Consider the following 18,914-nt stretch of genomic DNA (forward strand, 5'->3'; position numbering starts at 1 on the left):
ATAACTCCAATCGAAACCAGAATCAAATAACACATAAGCAATAAGATTGTTCACAGAAAACGTACCAGTCATGACATTGCCGTCATTTCTAGCACCACCAGCACCGATCGTGTATACTCTTCCACGAGCACCGTTTCCCCCATTGTTGTCGTTGTTGTTGTTCCTAGCATTGTTGTTGTTATTCTGGCGGCTGTTGTCATTGGCATTCTGATTCAGCTGAGGGCAATCCCGCTTGATGTGGCCCTCGTCCCCACACTAGAAACACCCCTTCTTAAAGCCCTGGTTCTGTTGGGGTTGCTGTCATTGTTGTCGTTGATGTTGCTGATTTTGTTGTTGCTGCTGCTTTGGTTGTGGGGCTCTACAGTCTTTGGCCTCATGGCCCACCTTGTCGCACCTACGGCAAGTCCGGACACACTGTCCAGAGTGATGATAGCCACACTTGTTGCACTGTGGCTTCTTTCCAACGTAAGGGCCCTGATTCTGATTGCTGCCCTAGCCTTGATTAATTGATGAGGACTGGCTGTGACTACGGTTGTTGCTGTTATCAGGCCTTTTCTGAGATTGACTGGCACTAGTTTCTTTGTCAGCGTCATTCCACTTGCGCTTGTTTTCACTGGCAGGTGTGGTAGCTGCAGCAGTAGAGGTAGTAGTAGAAACACGTGGCGGCAAGTTGCCATGTCCGACCTCTTGGTCAGTAATCTTATGTGACAAACGGATGATACGGGGCAGATTGTCTAAGTTTGCAGCAGTAACATACCCATTAACAGCTGGTGCTAAGCCCTTAAGATACAACTCGATTCGTCGATGTGGGGGTCGAGACAGGTTAGGGCATAAAGTTGCTAAATCATCAGACCTCCTCATGAATGCTTCAATCTCACACTACGTCAAAAAAAGTGTGACCATACGCCTTTCGCCACACTTTTTTTTTTCCATCTCAAGTGTGACCAAATGTCTAGTCATCGTAGGTATCATACAGTCACATTCACGTTTAGTGGCCGTAGCAACTTAAAAGTGTGGCTAAATGGTACCATTATTTCTTGCTAGAATCAGACATTTTGTACAATAAGTGGCTAAATGGTAGCAACAGCCACATAAATTTAATGTAAGTGTGGTCATTTCTATTATATAGTCACATAAAAGTTTGTTTTAGCCACGTTGATTAAAAAATGTGGCAAAAAGAGTTGTTGTAATCAAGCATTCTATCCATTAAATGTAGCTAAAGGGTTGCAACGGCCACATGAATTTACTGTAAGTGTGGCCGCTTCTATTATACAGTCACATGAATTTATTGTAAGTATGGCTAAAAACTTTTATTAGACACACATAACACTTTTGTAATTATAAGTGTGGCTATTATCTAACATTTGGTCACACATATTTGTTTTTCCTATGAGATTTTTTATGGTCTTGTCACACAAAAAAAAATAAAGTGATGAAAGTGTGGCTAATGGATATGTATAGCCACATGAAATTTGTGATTTTAAGTGTAGTTATTATCTAACATTTGGCCACACAACTTTTTTTTCCCATGATGTTTGGTGTTATTCTGTCACACAAACAAGAAACAAAGATTATGGTGTGGCTAATGGTTATTTATAGTCACACATAATTTTCTTTTCCCATAACATTTGGTATCATTTTGCCACACAAACAAAAAGACAAGGTGACTATACTGTGGCTAATGGTTATTTATAGTCACACGAAATTATATAATTTTAAATGTGGCTATTATCTATCATTTGGCCACACATATTAGTTGAGATTCTACGTGACCATTTTTATATAATTAGCAAATCTATTTTTAAATGTTTGTATTAAAACAATAGTAAACATGAACAAAGCTAAAAACAAAACTAATGATATTAACAATATAATAAACCAAAATTCATACATAAGTTTTCAATTCAAATACTACGTACATAAACTTCTAATCAAATGTTATCTACAAATGATACAGCAACTGCAACATAATTTGCATCACTCCTAGCAGCACTTGTTTCTCAACCTGCATTAGCAGCACTTGCAACGACAGCAGTAGCATCTCCTTGTGCGATACATTGTGATCCACTATGCTGCATGTGTGCATGAATAGGAGTTAAGCATCTTTATTGGTTTCTCTGTACAGAAACTTCAAAGTTTTAATATATCATGAGAACCAAGTTACAATGTTACCAAAACAAACATCAATTCAGACTTCTAATACATGAGGCTAACAAGTAGTAATGTACATTGCAACTAAAGTAATTCCTGAATAAACTAAACATGCAATTAAATTATCATGTACATTACCCGTATAAATTGAAGCCTCACGAGCAGCGACAGGCATATTAGATGTATTAGCAACTAGTGTGGTATGTTTCATGATAGATTCTTCAAGGCCATCAGGCAAAGTCATGGTCACTTGAGGAAATTCCATGAGAACCTACAAAGTAATTATAAAACAATGAAGACAAAAGTGCATCTATAAATGAAGCAAAAAATACAATAATATATTCGATAAACAATGGAATAGAACATGAGTTTCCATTAATGAGTATCTGAACTGAATTTGTTAAGTTAAAAGCACTATATGCACACCTGTTCTGTTTGAAATGAGACACACTGTGCTTTAAGAATAAAAATAAACATTTAGTGATGTAATACCATAATGAAAGCATAAGACTTACTTCAATATGGAAGTCAAGCCAAGGGAAATGGCGAGGAGATAGCCATTAAAATTCCCAGTTCCTGTTTATAACTGAAAAAGGTTATTTAGAAGAAAAATGAAGGTGTAACTTCCATTTTTGAAATCGTTAGAGAGGCATAGAATTCCTAAACTTAACATTACTCGCATATCTAATTTGAATATGTTAGATAACTGAAGCGAGATTATAATCATCAGTGGACAATGGAAAGATGGAATATCATGAATTTATACATGATGTGTTCGAACCTTTGGGCCCAGCTCCTACTGTAATATATAATGTATTTAGCACAAGAGCAGGCCTGCAGGTTTGCACAGATAAATGATGCAAAAATATAAAAAACTAAAACATTACTATAACAATGTCATAAGTCTTACTAAAAGATGAACTATACATTATCATTCTACAAAAGAAGAAGATAAACAAAGATACAAATTAACCTTCTTGAAGATACTTAATTAGCATATTAAGAACCAAAGGTCTAGCAAAACCAAGACAGTCATTTAGTACCTAAATTTATGGAGTATGAGATATAGAAAAAAATAGAATTTGAATATAGTTAGAAGAAACTTTCCAATAGTACCTTTAATATGCCTAAACACATATACGGCCATCCATATGCATAACAATTGTCCAAAACAAAGAAATATGAGAGCCGTTACGCCTTGTTTAATCTTCCCAACAATTAAGCAAAGAATCATGGCAGAACAAAGTGTGACAACTCGAACTTTAGACTTGCTTTGTGTAACGCTATGTGCATATGTGAACTAAATTATATGTTTGATTGGATGAATGTTACGGTTAAATGTTTAAATGTTGCGTTATTGGACCACACAACACTACACCCGATCCATAAATCAATTGGGCTTTACTATTGTTTGCAAACCCACTCGGTCCATGTAATGGACCCGAGATCACAAACCGGCCCAAGTAAGGCTTCGGCCCACTTCTCTTATACGTATATACACGCACACATCCTTAGGGTTTTGTTTACACAATTTGGCAACCTAGAGCACACACACAAACTCTCTCCCTCTTGCGACTCGGAACCGGCAATCACACACACACACCCTTTGAAGCTCTCGGCTCCGTTCTTGTTTTCATCTCGGTTAGTATGTTGATTATGATTGATTGTTGTTTATGGAATGTTGAGGTTTAATGTTTGTGATAACCGGTTTGCATACATAATATATATATTTCATTGTAGAGTGGAAAATTGTACGATGTTAATGTTAGGAATGGGAATCACCGGCTGCATGTACACTAATTGGTCCGAGAACATGTTGTTAATCGGCTAGGTTGCATGATAGTTAAGGATTCGGTATAAGGCTTGTATGGTAATCCGATTGCATGTTGTTTGAATGGACTGTTACTGTTCTCAATAATATGAAATTGCTATGAACATGATCTATTGTTGATATGAAACTGTTGAAATTTCTGTGATTGATCTGATTTCGAAACTGCCTTAGATGTTTGCTAGAATCACGGATAAGTCAATGCAGGAATTATGGAAATCAGTTACACAGCCGGTTGCGACTCAGATTGCGAGTCGAAACCTCCCCGTCTCGACTCGAGACCACAAACAGCACCAGCCGAGACCACGGTTGCGAGTCCCGTTGCGACTCGTAACCAGACCATGAAGAACCGAGATCACCATTGCGACTCGTAACCAGCAGTTGTGACTCGTAACCACCGGTTGCGACTCGAGATCGCTGGTTGCGACTCGAGACCTCCTTTGCACGCACATTGTTTTGGGCCTACACTGTCACGGGCCCAACCTTATGACTGTTATGTTTTTGGACTTGTTTACATAATTGCTATTTGGACTGCTTATGTTATTTGGGCCGACTACTTGGACTCGTTACTTGATATGAACTGCTGATACGTTTATGTGACTTGCCATGATCATACTTGATACCATGCATGATACAAACGTGCTTTATACGAACCTAACTTGCATAAGTAACCATGATAGGACGTGGTTGATTCCTTACTTGTATATTGAGCATTTTATTGTCTGCCGAGCAAACCCAGGTGAGTTCACACTCCTACTAAGGCATGGGATTCCCGGGTCGTGGGAATGGGATAAAGGTTACAATTGACTAAGAACGTACATATGCTTTCCTAGACTATCACCTACCATGATCCTCGGATGTCAGGACGGTTCCGTAGGTTAGGATAACACCTACGTGGTCATATGCCAATTACTGCCTCGGATGTCAGGCACGCACGTAAAACCTACGTGTACGCATTACTTACTTCTATCCTCGGTACAAAGGATACGTACGTGAAACCCACGTACACCCCCGCGTCTCCTATCCTCGGTTGTGAAGGATACGTACGTAAGACCTACGTACACCCCATACGCGCTACTGTTCTCGGAAGAAGAACAGGGATGATACGAGTAGTTGATACGAATAGTCTAGTGGTCACATAACATGGGAAGCCCCCACCTATATAACTTACTATCGGCCCAGTAGAGCCACCCTTTACTTACTGTTACGCACTTACCTACTGTGAACTCGCTCAACTAGTTTGTTGATCATTCTGTTACATGCCTTGCAGATCGTTAGGTACATGGAGCTTGCACAAGGAGGAGCCGGTCGTTGTGGACAAGGATCGTAATACTTTGTTGGACACTTATGACATTTCAGTATATTTAATTTGGGTTTATAACAATGCTTCCGCTACTTAAACAATGCTTGGTTTTGAAACATCGATCATGTCATGAGGAACTATTTTAATGACTTTTATTATTATTTAATGCTATGTTTGATATGATTGATGGCTTGATCCTGGTCATGTCACGCTCCCAAGCGGTGGTACTCCGCGTGTGGATTTTGGGGGTGTGACAGATTGGTATCAGAGCCATTGGTTATAGAGAACTTGGTTTTAATATGGGAAAACGTTTTTATTAAAACCGGACTATAACCAGAACAGTGCTCTCAACGATCCACAACGACGCTTCGCTCCACGTGCAAGACTCGACATCCTAGGTAATAAGGTTTATGTTTATTGCCTGTTTGCTAGAACTGCTTAGAACTTTGCTCGCATTACGTTTAGATACACATGATACTATAGCATGAGAATCCCTACGTGCTTACACTTTTCTGTCATCGCCCTATTCGCGAACCATTCTTACTTACGCTACTTGTTACTATGAAGATCATGTCTGGACGAATCAACATGACACAAGCCCAGCTAGAGGCTCTTGTTCAAGCTCAAGTTGCTGCGGCAGTTGCAGCAGCTCAAGCAGGTAGTATATCCTGCAGTATAGGCACACACTAGGATCTTTAGATCCTACATTAACACTCGTATTTAACTCTCGTCCTATTCGTACACAATAGGTCAACACGCGCAGCAGCCTGTCTGCACTTTCAAGAACTTCATGGACTGTCGTCCAAACTCTTTCAGCGGCACCGAGGGGGCAGTGGGACTCCTCCATTGGTTTGAAAAGCTAGAATCAGTATTCGAAATGTGCGAGTGCCCTGAGGCTCGCAAGGTCAAGTTTGCCACTGGTACTTTGGAAGGAATAGCGTTAACTTGGTGGAACGCCCAAGTTCAGATCTTAGGGTTGGCAGCTGCTAACGCCACCCCATGGAACGATTTCAAGGAACTCATCAAGCGTGAGTATTGCACGCGTGAAGACATTCACAAGCTGGAAGACGAGCTGTATAACCTGAAAATGGTTGGATCGGAAATCGAAACGTATACTAAACGGTCGAACGAGCTGGCCGTTCTGTGTCCTACGATGGTGGACCCTCCGTACAAGCGTATTGAGTTGTATCTCAAGGGATTGGCGCCAGAAATTCAGAGCCACGTGACGTCGGCTAACCTCGAAAACATCCAGGAAATCCAGCGCCTCGCTCATCGCATCACCGATCAGGCAGTGGATCAAAATAAACTGCCCAAGCGTGTTAGTGCTACTGCTAACGTCACCACCTCAGTTACTCCTGCTACATCTGGTGACAGTAAAAGAAAGTGGGATGGAGATTCCAGCAGAGGCTCAGCATCCGTTCAGTCTCAAGCTCAGCAACAGAAGACTGACCATTACCAGAGTCCTAGTCAGCAATCCTCTGGTAGTCACAGACAAAGGAGATATCAGGGTAGTCAACCTAGGTGCCACAATTGCCACAGACATCACAATGGCCCGTGTAACAAGGGTCGTTGTCAAAGGTGTTTTAAGATGGGACACGAGGCTAAAGACTGTAGGAGCCCTCGTCCTGCGAATCAGAATCAGCAGCCTCAGCAACCCGCCCCACAGAACCAGCAGCAGCAACAGCAGCCACAGCGTGGAAACCGGGGATGTTTCCAGTGTGGGGCTGAAGGTCACTTCAAACGCGATTGCCCTCAATTGAACCAGAACCAGAACCGCAACAACAACAACAACCAGGGCAACGGCAACAACAACAACGGCGGGAACAACAACAATAATGGCAACGAGGCAAGAGGTCGAGCTTTCGTTTTGGGAAGAGGAGACGCAGTGAACGATCCCAACGTTGTTATGGGTAAGTTTCTCCTCGACAATATTTACGTTACTGTTTTGTTTGATTCGGGTGCGGATACGAGCTATATGTCTGTGAAAATGTGTCAACTGCTAAAACGTGCACCAACACTTTTACCCACCAAACATGTAGTAGAGTTAGCTAACGGTAAAAGTTTAGAAGCCACGCACGTAGTTCAGGGTTGTAACCTTATTCTAGCTGGTCAAGCCTTTTCTATTGATCTCATTCCCATAGTTTTGGGAAGTTTCGACGTCGTGATTGGGATGGATTGGTTATCCCAACACCAGGCAGAAATCCGATGCAGCGAGAAGATTATTCGCATTCCTCGTTCTGGTCAGGAACCTCTTGAAGTTCAAGGCGACAAGAGTGGTGCAGTGGTTGGCATCATCTCATTCTTGAAGGCTCAGAAGTGCTTACGTAAAGGTCACACAGCCATTTTGGCTCTTGTTTCAGACGCATCAGTAAAGGAAAAGAAATTGGAGGATATTCCAATTGTACGCGATTACCCTCAGGTGTTTCCTGAAGATTTACCTGGCTTACCGCCTCATCGTCAGGTCGAATTTCAGATCGAGCTCGCTCCAGGAGCAGCACCCATAGCTCGCGCACCATATCGTCTAGCTCCATCAGAATTGGAAGAATTGTCAAAGCAGCTACAAGAGCTCTTGGAAAAGGGCTTCATTCGTCCTAGCTCTTCGCCTTGGGGAGCTCCAGTGCTTTTCGTGAAAAAGAAAGACGGTACGTTCAGGATGTGTATAGACTACAGGGAACTGAACAAGGTGACGGTGAAGAACCGTTATCCTCTTCCGCGCATCGACGACTTATTCGACCAGTTGCAAGGGTCGTGTTACTATTCGAAGATAGACCTGAGGTCTGGGTATCATCAGCTGAGAGTCCGGGAGGAGGACGTCTCCAAGACAGCCTTCAGAACTCGTTACGGTCACTACGAGTTTCTTGTCATGCCATTCGGGTTAACGAACGCGCCTGCGGTATTTATGGACCTTATGAACAGGGTGTGCAAACCCTATCTTGACAAGTTTGTCATAGTATTCATCGACGACATTCTGATTTACTCCAGGAGTCAGGAGGAACACGAGCAGCATCTTCGCCTTATTTTGGAACTCCTTCGGAAGGAACAGTTGTACGCCAAGCTTTCTAAATGCGACTTCTGGCTTCGTGAAGTCCACTTCTTAGGCCATGTAGTGAACAGGGATGGGATCCATGTCGATCCATCCAAGGTAGATTCGATCAGAAACTGGCCTGCACCGCGTACACCGACAGAAATACGCCAATTCTTGGGTCTGGCAGGTTATTACAGACGGTTTATTTGAGACTTTTCGAAGATTGCTCAGCCGCTTACGCTACTGACACAGAAGGGTGTTACCTATCGCTGGGGAGAGCCCCAGGAGACTGCTTTTCAGCACCTAAAGGATAGACTTTGCAGTGCACCTATCCTCTCTCTGCCAGAGGGCACAGATGACTTCGTGGTTTATTGTGATGCATCCATTCGGGGACTGGGATGTGTGTTAATGCAGCGCGACAAGGTTATCGCTTACGCCTCTCGTCAACTCAAGGTTCATGAACGCAACTACACGACGCACGACTTAGAGCTGGGAGCTGTTGTATTCGCGCTTAAGATATGGCGACACTACCTGTACGGTACCAGGTGCACGATTTACACCGATCACAGGAGTCTCGAGCATATCCTTAAGCAGAAGGATTTGAATATGCGTCAACGACGATGGGTCGAGTTACTGAACGATTACGAATGTGCCATCAAGTACCATCCAGGCAAAGCCAATGTTGTGGCTGATGCCCTCAGTCGGAAAGACACTTTACCTCGGCGCGTGCGAGCGCTACAGCTTACGATTCAGTCTAGCCTTCCAGCACAGATACGAGATGCTCAGGTAGAAGCGTTGAAGCCCGAAAACATCAAGGCTGAAGCCTTACGCGGCTCACGACAGCAAATGGAACAGAAGGCAGACGGCGCCTACTATGTAACGGGCCGTATTTGGGTCCCACTTTATGGCGGTCTACGCGAACTTGTAATGGATGAAGCTCACAAGTCTCGCTACTCGGTACATCCAGGGTCGGATAAAATGTACCACGACATCAGCACTACTTATTGGTGGCCTAGTATGAAAGCCCACATCGCTACGTACGTTGGAAAATGCTTAACCTGTGCGAGAGTCAAGGTTGAATATCAGAAACCAGTTGGCCTACTTCAACAGCCTAAGATACCTCAGTGGAAATGGGAAGAAATTTCCATGGACTTTGTTACAGGCTTACCGAGATCTCAGCGTGGGAACGATACAATATGGGTCATAGTTGATCGACTCACCAAGTCTGCACATTTCCTGCCGATTAAGGAAACGGACAAGTTCTCCACACTCGCAGACGTCTATCTTAAGGAAGTTGTTTCGAGGCACGGGGTGCCCACATCTATCATTTCGGATCGCGACGCACGATTCACGTCAGAACTTTGGCAAGCGATGCACAAATCTTTTGGCTCAAGGTTAGACATGAGCACAGCATATCACCCTCAGACGGATGGGCAGTCTGAGCGAACGATTCAAACTCTTGAAGACATGCTTCGGGCATGCGTTATAGATTTCGGCAACGGCTGGGAAAAGCACCTCCCTTTGGTGGAGTTTTCTTACAATAACAGTTATCACACCAGCATTCAAGCCGCTCCATTCGAGGCATTGTACGGGCGTAAATGCCGGTCACCTCTCTGTTGGGCAGAGGTGGGAGATAGTCAGATCACGGGTCCAGAGATTGTTGTGGACGCCACAGAAAAGATTGCACAGATACGACAACGCATGGCGGCAGCACGCGACCGTCAGAAAGCCTACGCGGACAAGCGTAGAAAGCCATTGGAATTTGAGGTCGGGGACCGGGTTTTATTGAAAGTTTCACCCTGGAAGGGTGTGGTTCGTTTTGGCAAACGGGGCAAACTGAATCCGCGATACGTCGGACCATTCGAAATCATAGAAAAGATTGGCAAGGTAGCCTACAAGTTGAACCTACCAGCTGAACTCGGGGCAGTTCACAATGTCTTTCATGTATCGAACTTAAAGAAGTGCCTATCAGATGAAAACCTCATCATTCCCTTTAAGGAACTCACTATCGACGAGCGGTTGCAGTTCGTCGAGGAACCAGTAGAAATCACGGACCGGGATGTGAAGGTCCTCAAACACAAGAGAATCCCTCTTGTCCGAGTTCGTTGGAACTCCAAACGTGGCCCAGAGTACACCTGGGAACGCGAAGACAGGATGACAGAAAAGTACCCCCAGTTATTCGAAACCAATGCTACCACTACTGAGGCTGAAGCTACTACTTCGGAATTTCGGGACGAAATTCCAGATCAACGGGGGGAGGATGTGACACCCCAGGAAAATCAGTGAACAGTACAGTTTACCTAGCTTCCTCAGTGAGTGCATACCAAATTTCGGGACGAAATTTCCAATTAGTTGGGGATAATGTGACAACTCGAACTTTAGACTTGCTTTGTGTAACGCTATGTGCATATGTGAACTAAATTATATGTTTGATTGGATGAATGTTACGGTTAAATGTTTAAATGTTGCGTTATTGGACCACACAACACTACACCCGATCCATAAATCAATTGGGCTTTACTATTGTTTGCAAACCCACTCGGTCCATGTAATGGACCCGAGATCACAAACCGGCCCAAGTAAGGCTTCGGCCCACTTCTCTTATACGTATATACACGCACACATCCTTAGGGTTTTGTTTACACAATTTGGCAACCTAGAGCACACACACAAACTCTCTCCCTCTTGCGACTCGGAACCGGCAATCACACACACACACCCTTTGAAGCTCTCGGCTCCGTTCTTGTTTTCATCTCGGTTAGTATGTTGATTATGATTGATTGTTGTTTATGGAATGTTGAGGTTTAATGTTTGTGATAACCGGTTTGCATACATAATATATATATTTCATTGTAGAGTGGAAAATTGTACGATGTTAATGTTAGGAATGGGAATCACCGGCTGCATGTACACTAATTGGTCCGAGAACATGTTGTTAATCGGCTAGGTTGCATGATAGTTAAGGATTCGGTATAAGGCTTGTATGGTAATCCGATTGCATGTTGTTTGAATGGACTGTTACTGTTCTCAATAATATGAAATTGCTATGAACATGATCTATTGTTGATATGAAACTGTTGAAATTTCTGTGATTGATCTGATTTCGAAACTGCCTTAGATGTTTGCTAGAATCACGGATAAGTCAATGCAGGAATTATGGAAATCAGTTACACAGCCGGTTGCGACTCAGATTGCGAGTCGAAACCTCCCCGTCTCGACTCGAGACCACAAACAGCACCAGCCGAGACCACGGTTGCGAGTCCCGTTGCGACTCGTAACCAGACCATGAAGAACCGAGATCACCATTGCGACTCGTAACCAGCAGTTGTGACTCGTAACCACCGGTTGCGACTCGAGATCGCTGGTTGCGACTCGAGACCTCCTTTGCACGCACACTGTTTTGGGCCTACACTGTCACGGGCCCAACCTTATGACTGTTATGTTTTTGGACTTGTTTACATAATTGCTATTTGGACTGCTTATGTTATTTGGGCCGACTACTTGGACTCGTTACTTGATATGAACTGCTGATACGTTTATGTGACTTGCCATGATCATACTTGATACCATGCATGATACAAACGTGCTTTATACGAACCTAACTTGCATAAGTAACCATGATAGGACGTGGTTGATTCCTTACTTGTATATTGAGCATTTTATTGTCTGCCGAGCAAACCCAGGTGAGTTCACACTCCTACTAAGGCATGGGATTCCCGGGTCGTGGGAATGGGATAAAGGTTACAATTGACTAAGAACGTACATATGCTTTCCTAGACTATCACCTACCATGATCCTCGGATGTCAGGACGGTTCCGTAGGTTAGGATAACACCTACGTGGTCATATGCCAATTACTGCCTCGGATGTCAGGCACGCACGTAAAACCTACGTGTACGCATTACTTACTTCTATCCTCGGTACAAAGGATACGTACGTGAAACCCACGTACACCCCCGCGTCTCCTATCCTCGGTTGTGAAGGATACGTACGTAAGACCTACGTACACCCCATACGCGCTACTGTTCTCGGAAGAAGAACAGGGATGATACGAGTAGTTGATACGAATAGTCTAGTGGTCACATAACATGGGAAGCCCCCACCTATATAACTTACTATCGGCCCAGTAGAGCCACCCTTTACTTACTGTTACGCACTTACCTACTGTGAACTCGCTCAACTAGTTTGTTGATCATTCTGTTACATGCCTTGCAGATCGTTAGGTACATGGAGCTTGCACAAGGAGGAGCCGGTCGTTGTGGACAAGGATCGTAATACTTTGTTGGACACTTATGACATTTCAGTATATTTAATTTGGGTTTATAACAATGCTTCCGCTACTTAAACAATGCTTGGTTTTGAAACATCGATCATGTCATGAGGAACTATTTTAATGACTTTTATTATTATTTAATGCTATGTTTGATATGATTGATGGCTTGATCCTGGTCATGTCACGCTCCCAAGCGGTGGTACTCCGCGTGTGGATTTTGGGGGTGTGACACAAAGGATCCATGTCGTTTGGTAACTGAAGCAAATCATCAAAATCTAGCCGTTACGCCACATAAAGAACCGGAAAGTGAAAAAGACTTCATGTTAATAGGGTGGAGATATAATAGGAAGTTTATTTGGCTAGGAAGGCTAGGAAGTGATCTTGACCATCCATTTACTTAATCAAGGGCTAAGATTAAATCAGGGAAATTGAAAGTAAAAAAAGAGGCGCGTGACTTTTTTCAGGGGCAATCTAGTCAATCCAAGCCAATAGTTTCTCTCTCCTCCAATTCCCCCCATTTTTTAAACGTTAATAACTCTTTCATACGACATTATTTTTTTATAAAAATTGCACCAAAAAAACGAGTGTTTTTTTATCTTTAAAACGAGTATACTATTGCTATATTTTGAAAAAAAAAATTTAAAACCCAGTTGCGTAAAACGCAATAGAAAAAACCCCAGTATCGTAAAACGCAATGAAAAAAAAACCCTAAAAAATGACATTTTTCTAAAACGCAATGCACAAAAAACACAAAGAAATGACTTTTTTGTAAAACGCAATGGCCAGAAAACACATAAAAATGTGTTTTACCTAAAACGCAATGCACCAAAAACACAAAAAAATGACTTATTTGTAAAACGCAATGGCCAGAATACACTTAAAATGTCTGTTTTCTAAAACGCAATGGACTGAAAACACATAAAAAAGTGTTTTACCTAAAACGCAATGCACCAAAAACACAAAGAAATGTCTTATATGTAAAACGCAATGGCCAGAAAACACTTAAAAATGACTCATTCTAAAACGCAATGGACTGAAAACACCTAAAAAATGTGTTTTACCTAAAACACAATGACTAAAAACACTTAAAAATGTGTTTTTTTCTAAAACGCAATAGCTGTCTGTCACTGTGAACTGTCTGTCACTGTGAACTGTCTTATTTCTAAAACGCAATGGACACATAAAACTGTCTGTCACTGTGAACTGTCTGAATTGTCTACGAATTACTGTCTTCGAAATGAGCCAATTTATGGAAATTTAATTTTTCTGATGCGTTTTTAGTACAGCAATTTAATAGAAAAAAAAATTTCCGAAATGAGCCAGGGGCTCTGCCCCTTGGACCCCGCCAGGGGCTGCCGCCCCTGGGACCCCGCTACCGGGGGCTGCCGCCCCCGGACCCCCGCAAAGATCGTAAAACGCAATGACTAAATAAAAAACCCAGATCATGAAAATGAAATTAAAGAATTTCTTACATGGATCGAAGCCGATTTCTTCATCAATTGACGGAATTTGAATGATAGAAACACTTATCAACGCTCGAATCGAACGAATCGAGTGATTATCTCCAAAATCACCGGAAAAAACGAGATTTTTTTATGAAATTAAACTGGGTTTTCTTCAAAAAAAAAGCTGAAGAACACGATGATCGGGTTCTGAATCATTGATTTGTGATGAAAATCGCACTATAATGTAGTGATTATTGAGATATAAAGTGAAGAAATAGTTGAAGATGGTGGATTTTGAAAATGATGGGTTTTTGAATTTACTGGGTTTTGAAAAAGGAAGAAGAAAGAGTTGGATTGACTAAAATACCCTTTCTCTTTATTTTAAAATTTGCCACATGTCATAATCCTATGGCTTCCTATCCTTCCTAGAGAAAATTAACTTCCTATTTGATCTTTACCCCATGTTAATAATACAAAACTATAAAGTGTTTCTCTGTTTTTTTTTTGTAAATAAGCTAAAACGATGTAGAATGTAGCTGCATATATGAAGACAAAAGTAAATACCTCCATAGAAGAAAAGGATGCTTGCAAAATTGGGATCCCTAAGAACAGTTTCATGATCCACCAATAACACAATACCCAATTCGATAAGACAAATAACCAGCAATCAAACCGTGAGACAAGAAGTATGGTCGCCTACAGTATGCACCAAAAAAAGTTAAAATCAGAAAATATCCCTAAAAGGGAAAATATGCTTCAAACAATGCTCAATTATCAAGTGATTTTGTTTAGAGTTAATTACACAGATGGGCCCTGTAGTCTATAGCTAGTTTCGCCTTTTGGTACTAACTTTTTTTAACAGGTTCGGGTTTCATGGTTTCAATTTTGTAACACCTTTGGGTACTAACACCAAACTTAGTTAATTTTTTTGTCAAATTTCAGTAAAATGACTAGAATACCCTTCCATTTTAAAAGTACCATTTATGTCATTACTCTATTTATAATTCGAAGGACGATTTGTGTCATTGCTCTATTTAAAAGGACTACAAAATATTCTCCACTTCCCCATGAAATTAAAAATATTTATATAACAGGGATTATTTATACCAGTTTTGTTAAAAACTATTCAATGCCATATATGGTTTCTAATATAAACGAAATGTTATTTTTTGAAAAATTTATTAATAGAACACTTCTTTTTATTCTAAAATAGTTCAAAAACTATAAAAAATAATAAAATTCGTTTTTCTATTCGGTTTGGGTTCAGAAATGTTCATATTTACCTGTCTGCCACCGACTCCTGTTGCTTGGCCAGTTTTTCACTCAACACTCGTTCTTCACGGATTGTTTTCCTCTGCAACTGGTCTATTCGTTTGATCTGATTTGGCGCCAACTCTCCTAGATCTCCTCCAGTGGTCAATCCACGAATAAGATCTCCGATTTTGGCTTCAAACTGGATTCCTGATTTGGAGTAGAGTAAATGGATCGCTAACGTCAGTCGCCATCCACCGATCCATAAAAACGCGTCCTCCAGCTTGCTCTGCCACGTTGGAGTAAACGTGGAGATCGCGTCTCGTGTCTCCCAATTGGATTTGAATTGGTAGTACTGCTCGTAGTGTCGCACGATTCTGTGGATTAACGGAACTAGAATAGCGTCGTCGTGTTGTTGGTTGGTGTTGTGGTTTTCAGCGGCGGATACGAGCTCTTCAAGGTACAAGTTTTGCTTGCAGAGCCAACACTCGAAGATTTTAAATGATCCTTTTAAATAGAGCAATGACACAAATGGTTAGAATTAAAAATAGAGTAACGAGATAAATGGTTCTTTTAAAATGGAAGGGTATTCTAGTCATTTTACTGAAATTTGACAAAAAATTAACTAAGTTTGGTGTTAGTACCCAAAAGTGTTACAAAATTGAAACCATGAAACCCGAACCTGTTAAAAAAGTTAGTACCTAAAGACGAAACTAGCTATAAACCAAAGGGCCCATCTGTGCAATTAACTCTTTTGTTTATGATCCATAAAAACATAATAATTGAAATAATAACAGAAGTTATACAATTTCATTTCCATATAGTTATTCTATCATATGGGAGGAAAATAAGAGTTCTAGTCATCTAATCCAAGTAACATGATATAACAAAACATTTTTTAAAAATATTAGCACGAGTTTCACCATCAAACATACACACACACAAAAGCTACTCTAATAAGATTCTATTACATTATTGCATCCTGTCAACAGTTATACACAATTCTAAATTGACAATCAAAATATCTGATGAAATTGTATAAAATCCCCGATAAACATATGCAACTAAGCTGTTTTGAGCTTAATATCAAAAAGTTACAGAACTATATTAAACAAACAGATTATAATCGAAGCTCCTTTTCAGAACAAACAACAAAATCAGTCTATACTGAATATGAACTTACTTCGAGTAAACAAATTTCTGATAACTTAACTTCTGAACATGATCAAAATACTGCAACTTCATAGATGAATTATGTTTACAAGTTTTAATTTCGATTAACTCGCTAATAGACGCTACATGTAATAAATACTTAAAATTAAACATAAGGAGTGATACTAATTGCTTACGTAAGGAGAATTAGGGCAGATTAGCTTGAGGAAATCCATGGCGTCTTCGCTGTGGCTCCGTCGTGACGGTGTCGGTGGAGGAGACGTCGGAAAGGACGATTGTAGGTGCAGTTAACGTTAAAACTTCACTCTTCCACTTAATTCATATCCGATCACATATGTATGTAAATGATGTTTATTCTCCACTAATCAACATTAAGCCCCCTGATTAGACAATCTCTAGCAACAATTCAAAATGCAAACTCAAATTAAACAATATACCAGAAACATAAGTACAGTAAGAGGCAAAAAAATCTCTAACAACTGTCGCCTTTAGCGGAGCAAATTATGGACAGAACATTAGTATCACCCATACCTAACACAACCGCACCATTGGCGAATTACCACCTACGCTGTCGTTTGCCGGTCATCAGAGGTGGATAATGAGGATGTGTAGGATGCGGCCGATTTTTGGGGGTGATGGGGATGTGCAGGTGGGGGGAGGGGTTCGGAATTGATTAATGTTAGGTTTTTTTTGGGGACATGAAGTGGTGCTGGTGGATAATTAGAAGTAGTTGAGTAACTGGATGTATGGTGGTATAATATTGAACAAAAATGATAAGTTATTAGAAGATTTGTTCTTGAAATCATGAATTTGAAATATGAAACCTGCAACTACTAGAAGTTTTGGTGAGATGGAGTGTTTTGCAATTGGGGAAGGAGGGAGTTAGGGATTAGAATAGAGATGTAGAGGGAAACTGAAATTTAGCGGTGAAAATCTGAAAATTTTTGAAATTTTGGACGAAAATTTTAGTGGTGATAAACTATTATTTATCACACAAACTGATATATTTATATAGATTTTATATAAATTAATACGTACGGAGTGGGGATAAGCGTTTGTTATCAGGTATATTCAGTATTGGTATACATTTTTTTCATTTTTTCGGAACCGATACCGGTTCGGCATCTGTATTTTGGTCTATTTATCGGTAAATACCGGTACCGAACTGGTATATTCGGTACCGGTACCCTTTTTCCTCGTTTTTCGATATTGGTGCTTTCGATATCGGTACAGGTTCAGTACCGGTCCAGTACCATGTTCATCTCTAATAAAGAGTTTTAAAAAGTAAATGGAAGTTATGTTTTATTTGTAAATCTTATATGTAAATTTAGAGATGGCGCAATGGATCAGGGATGGCTAATCATATATCATACTTGGTTGTAAAATCATGTCCCATACTCGGCTTAAAACTTGTCGTGATCTACTAAGGCCCAGTATGTTCCGTTAAAACATGTATGATCAACTATCATCCACCGTGATCTATTAAGGCCCAATATTGTCATTTACAACATGTATGATCTACTATCGTCCACCGTGATGCATCAACGCCCAATATGGTCCGATAAGATATGTATGATCTACTATTGTCCATGGTCATCCATTAAGGTCCAATATGGTTCATTAAACATGTATGATCTATAATTGTCTGTTATGATATATTAAGGCCCAAAATGATCTATTAAGACATATATGATCTACAATTGTACATTGTGATCCATTAAAACCCAATATGGTCGACCCATTAGGATGTGTATGATCTACCATTGTCTATTGTGATCTATTAGGGTGATCCATTAAGGTCCAACATGGTCTATTAAGACATGTATGATCAACTATTGTCCATTGTGATTCATCAAGGCCTACGATAGTCCATTAAGACAGATATGATCTAGTATTGTCCATTGTGATCCGTTAAGGTCCAATATAGTCCACTAAGGCATATATGGTCTACTTTTATTCATTATGATCCATTAAGGTCCAATATAGTCCATTAAGACCTATATGATCTACTATTGTCCATTGTGATCCATCAAGGCCCAATACATTCCATTAAGATAATTATATGATAGACTATTGTACATCGTGATCCATCGAGGCCCTAAGATGATCCATTAAGACATGTATGTTCTACTATTGTCCATCGGATCCAATAACGCCCATCATGGTCCATTGAGACATGTATGATATACTATTATCCATTGTGATCCATTAAGGCCTAACATGGTCTATTAAGACATATATTATCTATTATTGTCCAATGTGATCCATTAAGGCCGAACATGGTCCATTAATATATGTATGATCTACTATTGTCCTTTGTGATCGATAAAGGCCCAAGATAGTCCATTAAGACATATATGATCTACCATTGTCCACTGTGATTTGTTAAGACCTGACATTGTCCATTAAGAGATGTATGATATACTATTGTCCATTGTGATCCATTAAGGCCCACTATAGCTCCTT

General features: G+C 40.7%; 1 protein-coding gene across 6 annotated transcripts; it reads right to left on the reverse strand.

The window, feature by feature from the left end:
* Nucleotides 1–1,838: 1,838 nt before the first annotated feature.
* LOC110877415 lies at nt 1,839–17,388 on the reverse strand. Of its 6 annotated transcripts, none has more exons than XR_004868344.1 (6): nt 16,980–17,388; nt 16,625–16,843; nt 14,589–14,720; nt 2,667–2,727; nt 2,290–2,422; nt 1,839–2,117 (listed from the first exon to the last, which is right to left on the reverse strand). XR_004868344.1 is itself a non-coding variant. In XM_035978100.1 (5 exons), the coding sequence occupies exons 2-5, from the start codon at nt 16,661–16,663 to the stop codon at nt 2,068–2,070; spliced, it is 354 nt and encodes a 117-aa protein (XP_035833993.1). In that variant the 5' UTR covers nt 16,664–16,841; nt 16,980–17,388; the 3' UTR covers nt 1,839–2,067. The 6 variants fall into 6 exon arrangements, 2 of the variants coding, with proteins under 2 accessions (XP_035833993.1, XP_021981245.1); XR_002557019.2 differs by having other exon boundaries at nt 2,667–2,737; XM_035978100.1 differs by lacking the exon at nt 2,667–2,727 and having other exon boundaries at nt 16,625–16,841.
* Nucleotides 17,389–18,914: the final 1,526 nt, after the last annotated feature.

The sequence above is a fragment of the Helianthus annuus genome, chromosome 9 (genome assembly GCF_002127325.2).
Source record: "Helianthus annuus cultivar XRQ/B chromosome 9, HanXRQr2.0-SUNRISE, whole genome shotgun sequence".
Taxonomy (NCBI): Eukaryota; Viridiplantae; Streptophyta; class Magnoliopsida; order Asterales; family Asteraceae; genus Helianthus; species Helianthus annuus.

Coding starts and splice junctions, on each gene's coding strand:
- LOC110877415 (XM_035978100.1), bottom strand. CDS start 16,663: ATGGATTTCCTCAAGCTAATCTGCCCTAATTCTCCTTAC. Junction 14,721..16,624: donor TCTGCCCTAATTCTCCTTAC/GTAAGCAATTAG, acceptor TGCATACTGTAG/GCGACCATACTTCTTGTCTC. Junction 2,118..2,289: donor TGAGGCTTCAATTTATACGG/GTAATGTACATG, acceptor GTTTCTGTACAG/AGAAACCAATAAAGATGCTT.